The sequence below is a fragment of the Anolis carolinensis genome, unplaced genomic scaffold, assembly GCF_035594765.1.
Source record: "Anolis carolinensis isolate JA03-04 unplaced genomic scaffold, rAnoCar3.1.pri scaffold_9, whole genome shotgun sequence".
Lineage (NCBI taxonomy): Eukaryota > Metazoa > Chordata > Lepidosauria > Squamata > Dactyloidae > Anolis > Anolis carolinensis.
In genome coordinates, this window is record NW_026943820.1 from 23,042,774 (window position 1) to 23,056,701 (window position 13,928).

A 13,928-nucleotide genomic window follows, 5' to 3' on the forward strand; every position below is an offset into this window, starting at 1 on the left:
GTTTGATAGCCTCAGAGCCAATGAAGAGTTAGAGCCCAACAATGTAATGAACAGAGTTTATGGAAGTGAAGAAAAAGTTGAAAAGGTAAGCATGACTGGCCACTTAGATATCATGGAAAAGAGGCCACAGATTTGCATATTATTTAATGGCTGATTGAAGCGGTGGAGATCAAGAAGGAATGGTTGGATGGCTGTGACGGCGCGAGTGGTGCCGTCTATATGTTGAACTGTAACTTGCAAGATTTTAATTGTTGTATCATGCCTGATTTTGCCTTCACCCTGTAAATGTAGTTGGATTGATTGGTTATTTATACCTGTCAATCAATGTTGTTTGCATCAGTTATATTGCTTCCTCAGCTCAATTGTTTGACTCCACCCTTTCCTGGAGTGGGTCAGTGTTTCCTTTTTTATTCCACCATCAAGCTTTCTATTAGATGGATGTGAGAGAGAGACTTGGCTCTAAAAGCCCTTGATTAAGTTACCTCTCAGCACCAATTCTGAGGTTCTTACCCTTGAGACTTATGCTTCATGTTCAGGCCAACCTGGACGACGTTGAGGAGTCTCAAGCACCTTCAGATCAGTTCTTTGGCACCAGAGGAAGACTCTGTGTCTTCAAACATAGGCCATTTGGACTGAGGCTGAGGATTGCTCCGGCATTCACAGCCATTGAGAAAGAGGGACCTGGAAAAGCTTCTCAGCTGCAGAGCTCCTTGGATTTAAGACAACCAAAGACTGTAATGTATATTTTCCTTTACCCCTTTGAAACTTCCAGCTTATTGCCTTAAAGGGATAACCTTTTGTGAACAATAAAACCAGTTTTGAGTTATCTACAGTATTTTGATCCTTGGGAAATTCCAGCTTTCCTAAAGGAGGGCAAGAAGCAATCCCCTGGGGAAAGATGTCATGTCCATGCCTGTTTTGCTAAGAGTTATAGCCCCAGGCGTGACGGCACAATGGCCATCTGTGAGAGGTGCTTTGATGGCGCTTTTCCTGCATGGCAGGGGGTTGGACTAGATGGCCCACATGGTCTCTTCCAATTCTATGATTCTATGAATCACAAGTACTTAATTAAAAAAACCTCTCAAGGTAGTGATAAGATCCTTGGTGTTGTGTGATCAGGCCACAGGAAAACATGCTTTGGCCACATGTGCTTGGATCACCATAATTTGCTTTGTGTGTGGTTGCCTTTGGAAACTATTTGAGAGCTTCAGCAGGTCCAAAATGCTGTGATCTGTATTCTGACCAGCTTAAAACTTTTGACAGATGGACTGTTTGTGAAAGTTGGCTCTCTATGGGTGTAGATCACGTACAATTCCCATGTTTCAATAACTTTGAACTGAGCACAATTCAAAGTTCTGGTTATAAAGTGCTGTATGGTAGATGAAGCTGAAAGATGTCATCTCTCTATCTTAACCTATCTGAATTTTGAGATTCATGGGTCAGGCTTTCCCTTAGGACCACCATCATCAAAAGCACATTTGGTGAGAACAGATCACAGTTCTTCCAAGTTGGGACCTCCCTCCCATAAAAAATACAGTTCACTTATTACAGTAGAGTCTCACTTATCCAACATAAACGGGCCGGCAGAACGTTGGATAAGCGAATATGTTGGATAATAAGGAGGGATTAAGGAAAAGCCTATTAAACATCACATTAGGTTATGATTTTACAAATTAAGCACCAAAACATGTTATACAACAAATTTGACAGAAAAAGTAGTTCAATATGCAATAATGCTATGTAGTAATTACTGTATTTACAAATTTAGCACCAAAATATCACGATGTATTGAAAACATTGACTACAAAAATGCATTGGATAATCCAGAATGTTGGATAAGCGAGTGTTGGATAAGTAAGACTCTACTGTATTTCTATTCTGAATGGATGTTTGCCTGTTTAATGGTTGCCGTGGAAGAGTCTTTGTATATAGAGCACTGCACTTTCTTATTCTTTGTTATATTTTAAATGCTTTAAAACTATGCTGGTGTCATATGAATTTTAAATAATACAAGCAACTTACATGTTATTATTTAGAGATAGGATAATTAATTAAAGTGATATCAGTTATGCAGACTTATGTTGTTTAAGGGCTGGCTTTTATCTTTTTTCAGTATTTGTTACAATTTAGGCTAATATCTGCACAGTGTTATTTTTTAAAGAAATAATAATAATAATAATAATAAAACTTTATTTATACCCCGCCACCATCTCCCCAACGGGGACTCGGGGCAGCTTACATGGGGCCATGCCCAGGACAATACAATATAGCAAAATATAAAAACAACATATCATAATACAATTAAACAATACAATAAATAATAATGTACAGTACAACACAAAGTCAAAAAAGCAATATAACAGGGCGGGCCACATGAACACTCAGTTAAAACTTGGGGTGAGAAAGAGATAAGAATAAAAACCCCAGAAGCAAAATTGTTTTGCTTCCTAGATTATTGTTTTTATTATTACTATTACTTGAAAATTTCTAATGTTTAGGGCGAAGATTTGTTTTGGTGTTTTCATATTTCAAAGTACATTTTTGGTGTGCTATGTAGATCTAAAATGTGTTGGAAGACACACTTAAAGAGTTTTAGGTTTTGATTTTTTCAAAAGAAATCGGTGGAATCCTTTTTTAATGTCAGTTGTGAGGTTTAGAATGGGAATACATTTCTAAATTACTATATATTTGGTTTCCTGAAATAAGAAGATACAACATATAATCTAAAGCACTGTCTGGTTAAATTAGTATATATTGTGAATAATATATTGTGAATATATTGTGTGTTTTATTTTACTTTATTTTTTATAATGGAAATGGCTAGGTTTATTTTCCTTTTGTAAGACGAGAAAGAGAGAGAAAAACTGTAGAGGCATCAGTCTGAAAAACTCCTTAGTGCAGTACTTTGAATTTTAAATTGCTCATATAATTCAAAGGTAATGTAACTTGCAGTGTCCGACTTCAGTCCATTCAGATAAATGGAGAAAAATGACAGACATAAGGAATGAGTTATTGATTCATTGTGGGAAAATGACTTCTATAACATAGGAAGTATGGTAAAAGGAACAACTTAATTATTTAGGGACCGTATCTAGGGGAAAAATGCTTTTACAGCACTGCAGATTGTATAAGCTAGAGTTGTTAGGTGGGAAGCTTTTAAAAAAAATTCTTAAAAGTCAATTATTTAGGCAATATTTTTGCTTACTCCAAACTCGTTTCAACATACATAGCAGTGCAATTACAGGCATAGGTAATCAAATTAAAATGAAATTTCAATTTCTAAGTGACACATGCAGTGACCCTTATGATACCTTTCTGTTTATGTTATGAATTGAACAACTAAAGCAGAGTCGAGACAGAAAAAGAAAAAGAGAATGAAGTTGTTGTATTGAGTGAGTAGAACTGAAAGTGGGGGAAAAACACAACAAAGATCCTTGTGACACCTCAAATTTATTGTGGCATAAGTTTTCTTATGCTCAGGAGTCTATGAAAGCTTCTATGCTATAACACCGTATAACACCGATTTTTGTTCCTGGGTTATAAATATCATTTCGTAATTGGTACTCATATCATAAAAACATGTAAAAAGGTTATCTCCTGTTTTTAATACTGTATCCTGCTTGTTGATTTTAATGATTGTTTTTATTCATGTTGATGTTTTTTACTGGGATAATTGTTTTATTGCTTTGTTACTGTTATTTGTTTGTTTTATCGGGCCAGGCCCCATGTAAGCCGCCCCGAGTCCCTTCGGGGAGATGGGGCGGGGTATAAAAATAAAGTTGTTGTTATTATTATTATTATTATTATTATTATTATTATTATTATTATTATTAAATTGCAACATCTTTGTTTTTGTGAAACATCCTGCAGCACATTTTGCTATATGCTGCCAAAGGCTTTCATGGCCGGAATCACAGGGTTATTGTGAATTTTCCAGGCTATAGATTTGCTACAGCTTTTCAATGAATATATGATAGAGTCTCAACCAATTCAACCTAGTTTAGGGCAGCCACAAAAACAAAGTTTCAGGAGTAGAACAACTACTTTCAAATTAAGTACTGCACACTTTAACAGGAAATAACCCTTTCAAACGAGGAACAGAACATTTTTCAAATTTTGTTACATAGTGCAATATACTGTATATACTTGAGTTACTTGTTTTTATTGTTATTTATCTGTTTTATTGCTTTGTTTTATTGTTGTGGACTGGGTTTGGCACCATGTAAGCCGCCCCGAGTCCCTTCGGGGAGATGGGGCGGGGTATAAAAATAAAATAATAATAATAATAATAATTATTATTATTATAAGCCAACCTGAATATAAGCCGAGGCACCTAATTTTACCACAAAAAACTGGGAAAACATTGACTCCAGTATAAGCCGAGGGTGGTAAATTTCAGAAATAAAAACAGATACCAATAAAATTACATTAATTGAGGCATCAGTAGGTTAAATGTTTTTGAATATTTACATAAAGCTCTAATTTAAGATAAGATTGTCCAACTCTGATCAAATCATTATTCTCATCTTCTTCAATGTAAATGTGCTTATGTACCCTTTTAATAATAATAATACAGTAAAATAATACATGTAGCAATAAATAGAGTAAAATAATAAATATAATAATAATATCAGAGTAAAATAGTAAATGTATTATTAATAATAATATAAATAGAGTAAAATAAATGTAATAGTAGCAACAATAATAGAGAAAAATAATAAATGTAATAATAGCAACAATAATAGAGAAAAATAATAAATGTACTATATATTCTCGAGTATAAGCTGACCCAAATATAATCCAACCAGGACCCTCAAATACTGTATATACTCGAATATAAGCCTAGTTTTTCAGCCCTTTTTTTAAGACTGAAAAAGTCCCCCTCGGCTTATACTCGGGTGAGGGTCCTGGTTGGCTTATATTTGGGTCAGCTTATACTTGAGAATATATGGTACATTTATTATTTTTCTTTATTATTGTTTCTGTTATTACATTTATTTTACTCTATTATTAATTATTATTAATACATTTATTATTTCACTCTGGTAATATTATTATTGCATTTATTATTTTACTCTATTATTACATGTATTATTTTCCTGTATAATTTATTATTATTATTATTATTACATGTATTATTTTACTCTATTATTATTAAAAGAATACATAAGCACATTTACATTGAAGAAGACGAGAATAATGATTTGATCAGAGTTGGACTGTCTTATCTTAAATTTGAGCTTGATGTAAATATTCAAAAATATTTAACCTACTGATGCCTCAATTAATGTAATTTTATTGGTATCTATTTTTATTTCTGAAATTTACCACTCTCGGCTTATACTGGAGTCAATGTTTTCCTAGTTTTTTTTGTGGTAAAATTAGGTGCCTCGGCTTATATTCAGGTCGGCTTATACTCGAGTATATACGGTATGTCTTCTGAAAAAATGAGAAGTATTTTTTCTGATCATCCATTCCCTTTCTCAATATCCTTAAGGCCAGACCGAACCATAAAAGTCAAGATTAAAGCCATCCTAAGAGAATATAAAGTTTAATGAACATAGAAAGTCGGGGCTGGACAAATTTTAATCTATCTGACCATGTGAGCTCCCAGTTGACTCTTAAAAGTGTTTGTGCACAGTCCTCTGAGAGGCAATATACTGCGTGAATTTTACCCAAGGCTCTTACATTCATTTGACTGCATAAATTCCTGAACTAAATCACAGTAAAGTAAATATACTGTTATTGTATTTTCAAATGTGCCAGCAACCACGTCGCACAAACAATGCTTAGTTCATTAGCATCATTTACGTTCATTAAAAATAAAACATTCTCATCAGTCTAGGAATGCTGATTTTTTGAGTTGCAAAATATTCATATTTCCCATGAGTGGTAGAAAGGTATAATATATTTTCTTGGGTGTATTCACTGCTCCAAACTTCATCCATATTTAGAGAATGAAAATAAAACGGAAGATGCTTTATTTCGTGTATTAGGAAATAATATGTTTTACTCATTAAAGCATCAAATATAAATGCCATAAACCATGAAATTACCTTTGAGCCTTCACCGAAATAACCAGTTCACAAATAAATGATCCATGCAGATAGAAAATAGAAGATTAAAATAATAAGACAAAGTTACATTTTTATTCCAAGAATCTTTAAAAAAAAATGTACATCAGGAAATCATCAGGGCTCTCATCCGCACAGAGATTCTATTTAATCTTACAACATGATTATCTTTCCTGTGTTGTTTGAAAACATTTCTTGCCTTATTTGCTAGTTCACATTTCCATGGTATAATTGTCCCAAAGAATAACTCTTAGAAGGAACCGTCTCTAAGTAAGGGAGCATCTACATTGTGGAGTTTAATGCAGTTTGACACCAGTTTAATTGCCATGGCTCAATGCTATAGAATCCTGCAATTTGTAGTTTGGTGAGGCAGCAGCACTCTTTGGCAGAAAAAACTAAAGCCCTTGTAACTCCCAGGACTCCAATGCTTCAAGACTATCTTCTATATATATAAAAGGGTAATGAAATTTCGGCCTAGGACAAAACAACAAAACTACACATCCCAGAAACACTACACTTGGCAGCACAACCCCTCATCCGTGCCTCTATGTTCATACAACAACAACAACAACAACAACAATAATAATAATAATAAAACTTTATTTATACCCCGCCACCATCTCCCCAACGGGGACTCGGGGCGGCTTACATGGGGCCATGCCCAGAACAGTACAATATAGCAAAATATAAAAACAGCATATCATAATACAATTAAACAATACAATAAATAATCATGTACAGTGCAACACAAAATAAAAAAAAACAACCAAAAAACAAAAAACAATATAACAGGGTGGGCCGCATGAGACACTTAGTTAAAACTTGGGGTGAGAAAAGGATAAGAATACAACCACGGGGAACAGGGAGAAAAGACAAATAAAGTCCTAATTAGAGGGAGAGGAATAATTGTTTGTATCCAATTGCTGCCAGTTAGAAGGCTAAGCTCCGCCCACTTGGTCTCCTAGCAACCCACTCAGCCCAGGGGACAGGCAGAGTTAGGCCTCACTTAGGCCTCTTCCACACTGCCTATAAAATACAGATTATCAGATTTTAACTGGATTACAGCATATGGCAGTGTAGACTCAAGGCCCTTCCACACAGCTATATTACCCATTTATATTCTTATATTATCTGCTTTGAACTGGATTATGTTGATCCCAAACTGCCATATAATCCACTTCAGTGTGCTTTTTATACAGCTGTGTAGAAGGGGCCTCGTATAATCCAGTTCTAAGCAGATAATATAAGATTATAAATATAATATGTAATAATTATTGTGATATAATAATACACAACAATATAATCTCTAAAATCAGGACAGTAAATTTATTTATTTATTTATTTATTTATTTATTTGTGACATTTATATACCGCCCTTCTCACCCCGAAGGGGACTCAGGGCGGTTTACAAGTATATATACATACAATATATTATATTATACAACTATATTGCAATATTATTAGTAATATTGCATGTAATATAAATATACAATTATAATAGTGAATTATAATTATTATTACATTGTATTAAAACATATTATTATTATTAATATTAATATTATATATACAGCAACGCGTGGCCGGGCAAAGCTAGTCTCCTTATATACAGTGGTGTGATGAAATGGCAATCTTTAAATAAAAATGGGAAAATTAAAGATTTGCTCTTTACGAGGTCTTTAAAAATTTTTTACAACGTGGATGCAGAATTTGTGGATTAAGGCTGGCTGATGATATAATATATGGCAGTTCCCAATATTTGTTTGTATTCCGTGTGACTCCTTATGAGTTTGGTTTAGATGAATAGTACATCTGAGGTGATGAAAAGCTTGATCTAGATAGACACGGGCAAACTTTGGCCCTCCAGGTGTTGTGGACTTCAACTCCCACAATTCCTAACAGCCTATCAAAACACCTGGAGGGCTGAAGTTTTCCCATGCCTGATCTAGAAACATGTATGATAGTAGTAATGGCACTAAAATTAAGCTGGTCGGTCTCTGCTTGTAGATAGGACACTGGTTGTGCATAGTGCATACCATATATTTTATTATTTATTTTATTTACAGTATTTATATTCTGCCCTTCTCACCTCGAAGGGGACTCAGGGCGGATCACAATGTATATATATACTAGCTGTGCCCAGCCACGCGTTGCTGTGGCTAGGACTTTATTTTTCTTTTCTTTTTGTTGTATGAACGTAGAAGCATGGATGAGAGGTTGTGCTGTCAATTTTCGAGGTTGTGGGGTGTTTAGTTTAGTTATTTTGTCTGGTGCCGTGATTCCATTACCCTTTTATATATATATAGATGGAAAACATTCAATGTCATTAGACATACAACATACAGACACAGACACAGAGGCAATTTAACATTTTCCAGCTTCCGGCTTCATGAGGGTATGCTCGATTCTGGCCATAGGGGGAAATGCCACTTCATCGTCCACTTGTGACACCTAGTCTTTGATGGAGTACTTCCTCATTCTTCCACACACTGCTGGAAGTTTTCATGGTGTCATAAATTAGTTAAATTAGCCCCTCCCCCCGCATAAAGAAGTACCTAAGCGTTCATATAGCAACCATCTGCTTCTGTTGGGAGGAAGCAAATATTTGGGGGGAAAGTATTTTAATGAAAATAGAATTTATTTATTTATTTATTTACAGCATTTATATTCCGCCCTTCTCACCCCGATCACATTACACATATAGGCAAACATTCAATGCCTTTTAACATAGAACAAAGACAAGACAAACATAGGCTCCGAGCGGGCCTCAAACTCATGACCTCCTGGTCAGAGTGATTCATTGCAGTGATTCATTGCAGCTGCTCTCCAGCCTGCGCCACAGCCCGAGGCTTCTGTATATGATTTGCCTTCTGTATATGATCATGCAATTTTCAGGAATCCATTGAAGGGAAAGAGAATGTTCATTGCACACCTCAAAGGCATACTTGTACTATATATAGCAGCTTTATTTATTTATTTCGTATCAAAAGCATTGCCTAAATTAGTATATACAGTAGAGTCTCACTAATCCAAGCTAAACGGGCTGGCAGAAGCTTGGATAAGCAAATATCTTGGATTATAAGGACTGATCAAGGAAAAGCCTATTAAACATCAAATTAGGTTATGATTTTACAAATTAAGCACCAAAACTTCATGTTATACAACAAATTTGACAGAAAAAGTAGTTCAATACGCAGTAATGTTATGTTGTAATTACTGTATTTACGAATTTAGCACCAAAATATCACGATATATTGGAAACATTGACTACAAAAATGGCTTGGATTATCCAGAGGCTTGGATAAGCGAGGCTTGGATTAGTGAGACTCTACTGTATATATATAGCAGCTCATGTTCCTATGCACACCCCATGAATCATAATAGGAATTATTTTTCTAGGGCATCATAATAAGCAATACTAATGAGAGCTTCTCATTAAGATGCTACTCATCACTGAAAACATATTGATAAAGGAGTTAACACTATCAAAATTGACTCAGGTATTATCGCTTCAATAAAATTAACATGAACAGCAAACTTAAGTATTCCTTCCATTCTTTCTTGAATAGAATTAGTTGACCCAATCACAATGGATAGTTTTACTCGGGATAAAGAGACCATCAGTTTTGATGCAATGGGTCTGGCCATATCTAGCAATTTTGATATGGTCAATCATATCTATATATTGCACAAGATTTCTCTAACTTAAAATGATACATTTTAATATATTGGGTTTATGGTTCCTGTCCCCTTGATCAGGTCATGTAAGTGTTATTTATTTCTATAATTGTATTTTTACTTTGCTTAATAATGTGTTGTTATGTTTGCTATGTAATGTTTGTGTTGTTTTTATGATTGGAAACCGCCCTGAGTCCCATCCGGGAGATAGGGCGGTATATAAATAAAGTTTTATTATTATTATTATTATTATTATTATTATTATTATTATTATTATTATCTAGAACTATTGAAATTATATCTACCATATTCGATGGGAAAGAAGGCTTTCCCAAGCTTTGAACCCTTCTCCCATGAGAAATCAGGATAACAATACAATTCTTCATTAATTTTCTTCTCGAGTGAGTTTTCTCTGCAAAATAAATACAGTAGAGTCTCACTTATCCAAGCTAAACGGGCTGGCAGAAGCTTGGATAAGTGAATATCTTGGATAATAAGGAGGGATTAAGGAAAAGCCTATTAAACATCAAATTAGGTTATGATTTTACAAATTAAGCACCAAAACATCATGTTATACAACAAATTTAACAGAAAAAGTAGCTCAATACGCAGTAATGTTATGTTGCAATTACTGTATTTACGAATTTAGCACCAAAATATCATGATATATTGAAAACAATGACTACAAAAATGGCTTGGATAATCCAGAAGCTTGGATAAGCGAGGCTTGGATAAGTGATACTTTGTGCTATTCCATCATCAAATGCTGACACCACTGGAAGTTGGTCCATATTACATAGGACTAGAGGAATGAACAAATCAATCATATTAATAATATTAATAATTAAAATATTAGTAATTGATTGGAGGATCTCGTTCATAGCATGAGTCAAACGCTATTCAGTGGCATGTAAATATACCAATAATAATTAGGATTTTGTTAGGTTTTCACTCTAAATTTAAAATTTCTGCAAAAGCCTGAATTACATGGAAGATGTTGGAAACTGCAACACAATGTTAACAACAAATTGAAGTGTGACCTTGTCTAGCCTTGTCTGTGATATTCCAAATTTGGACACTCAGCCATGGAAACCTATTGGTCTCACACTCTAAGCTTCAGATGAAGTCAATGACAAACCCACTCTGAACAAATCTTGCCTGCAATAGTCAGCAAAAGTCAGAAATGACTTGAAGGTAGACAACAGCAACAACAACAACAACTCTTACCATATCTTTTGCAATTGTCTTTCTCTTGCAGAACTTCTCCATGGACAGAAAATCACCATACATATACAACATTTCAATTGGTTTTAAAATATCATCAGGAAAACTGAGTCGGAGATGAAAATGCAGTGTTGAAATACTACACTTAAAGAAAATCTATATTTTAATCTTTAGGGTGGAAACAAATTAACTTATTTACTACATGAATGGTTTCCTCAATTTAATGTCAGTCTTTGAAATGAACACCAACCTATCTACTGTATACTGAAAAGAGAATAAAAGATTCGATAGAGGAATTAAAATCAGAAGTGTAAGAAGGAAGCAGCTTTAAACTAAGAGATACGACTTATGTAGTTTGTTATTTTTAATTCAGACTAGTTATGACAGATCCCATTACCAAAGCAGTCCTTCTAAAAAAATAAGGTTTCTATTGCCATTTTAATTAATTAATTAATTAATTAATTATTTTACTACATTTATATCCCACTTTTATCACCCCGGAGGGGACTCAGGGCAGCTTACAAATCAAATGTACATACAAAATATTATCAGCATAGCACAATATAAGCATTAAATTACTATATTGTACTATATCATTATATGGTAATATTATTAGTAATACAGTATAGTCTCACTTATCCAAGCTAAACGGGCCGGCAGAAGCTTGGATAAGTGAATGTCTTGGATAATAAGGAAAAGCCTATTAAACTCAAATTAGGTTATGATTTTACAAATTAAGCACCAAAACATCATGTTATACAACAAATTTGACAGATAAGGTAGTTCAATACGCAGTAATGTTATGTTGTAATTACTGTATTTACGAATTTAGCACCAAAATATCACGATATATTGAAAACATTGACTACAAAAATGGCTTGGATAATCCAGAAACTTGGATAAGCGAGGCTTGGATAAGTGAGACTCTACTGTATTACATTTAACATATAATATATAATATAATATATTTTAAGAGGGACTGCAGAGGAAAGAACTAGTTCATTGGTTCTCAACCTTCCTAATGCTGCAACCCCTTTTATTTATTTTGTGTCAAAAGCATTTACAAGAAATACATTTCAAATAATGAAAATAATAGTAATTAAAAAAAGAAATCCCAAGCAACTAAATAGTTTTTGACCAAAAGCGGGCAACAGCAACCGCATTGTCTGTAGCTTTAAACAACTCCTCCTCCGTACATGAGGCAGGGCATTGTGCAACCCCTTAATACAGTCGCTCGTATTGTGGTGACCCCCAACTATAAAATGATTTTTGTTGCTACTTCATGACTGTAATTTTGATACTGTTATGAATCTTAATGTAAATATCTGATATGCAGGATGCACCCAAATTTGAATATTGGTGGGGTTGGGGGGATTAATTTGATCATTTGGGAGTTGTAGTTGCTGGGATGTATAGTTCACCTACAATCAAAGAACATTCTGAACCAATGGTGGAATTGAACTATACTTGGCACAGAGAATTCCCATGACCAACAGAAAATATTGGGAGTGTTTGGTGGGCATTGACCTTGAGTTGTGGAGTTGTAGTTCACATACATTCAGCCTTCATTGCAAAAGGGGTTCCTATGTGTTTTCTGATAGTCTTTGGCGACCCTCCGGCACCCCCATCGTGATCCTCCAGTGGTCCCAACCCCGAGGTTGAGAAATGCTGAACTAGTTGCTTACCTGAAACTGTGTTTCTTTGAGTGGTGATTGGTGAAATTCGCACATATAAGTTTGTTCTGCCCATGCGCAGCCATTCAAAACTTTCTAGGTCCTTTAGACTGAAACATTTTGGCAGTAACCCCACCCACACTCCACATGTATTCTAAATGCCTGTGTGTGGAGACTGAGCTTCAGTTCCCTAGCTACAAAACAGCAGCTAGTGCACAGAGGCATGACCAATCTACAACTCCCGTGATTCCATTGTATTGGGCCAACTTCAAGGCTCCTAGTCAACATCTGTCACGACCCAGGTTGCAAAGGCACCAATAACCAAACACAGAGGCCAGAATCTAACTAATATCTTTATTGAAGGAATATATAAGGTTAATAAAGGCAAATATATGAAATAGTCCAAAAGCAGACCTTTCAGGAAAGGTCTAAATTAGTCCAAAAAACGTTGTCCAATATGAAATATTAAGGTCCGAAGTTGTAATCCAGTAACCGAAACACTCACTTTGCCAGGCAAAGTGAGGGGAGATGACAAGGTCCTTTAGTCCATAAACTTGAGCAAGGCTGGGAAATAACTCGATACTTGAAGCAAGGCTTAAAACGTGGAACAAGGTAACAAGGAACAAGAACAAGATCCGCGGAATAACTTGGTAAAATCCGTGATACAAGGCAAGGATTGGTCCTGGGCAACAAGGCAAAGTCCGTAGGTAAACAAGGCTGGGAAGCAAGACGAAGGCTGGAAAGCAAGGCAAGGCTTGAGCAGGAGCGAGGCTTGAATCGGAGCGCGCTGTCCAGACACAACTCGCTCCGTAGGCTGACGAATTGACTCCGCGAAGTTACTACGCGGGTAAAACACCTAAATAGAGTCTAACTTTCCCGCCGAAGCAGTTCTCTGGGAATCAGAACCGAAAGCTAAAGTCTGAGACCAGATGTGAGACTCCCCAAAGATTCTCACGAGAAGCAGTCTTAATTGGCCACATTCTTAGCTGCAATCCTCGCACTCCTGCGCGAAGCTGATTCCAAACTTCTCTGTTGTTTACAAAACTCCCGGCGCAAGAACACGGGAGAAGTAGGCTCTGGGGTTGTTTGACATACTTCTGGGAGACAACTTTCTTGCAGGTGCAAGGTTCCCAGATCTGCCTGGGAAAGATCTGGCTGAGAGGAATCCAGTTCTGACTGGGAAGGTAAAAAACCCAAGTTTTCCTCCTCATCAGGAATTACAATGTCCTGAGCAGGACTACAAGGCCCATGGGTCATCACACTATCCCCCTCCTCAAGGCCC

The 13,928-nt window shown here is 35.5% G+C and overlaps 1 protein-coding gene across 2 annotated transcripts in view; it reads left to right on the forward strand.

Moving 5' to 3' along the window:
- The window catches only part of wwox (WW domain containing oxidoreductase), a 651,703-nt gene that overhangs the window by 103,482 nt on the left and 534,293 nt on the right, over positions 1–13,928 (forward strand). The window contains exon 6 of one of the 2 annotated variants that reach the window (XM_008120186.3): positions 11,008–11,323. The exons of the other annotated variant lie outside the window; for it this stretch is intronic. Coding sequence (XP_008118393.1) covers positions 11,008–11,094 — 87 coding nt within the window. The 3' untranslated portion in view covers positions 11,095–11,323. Of the gene's footprint in view, positions 1–11,007; positions 11,324–13,928 lie in introns of those variants that run through there. 2 annotated transcript variants of the gene reach the window in all.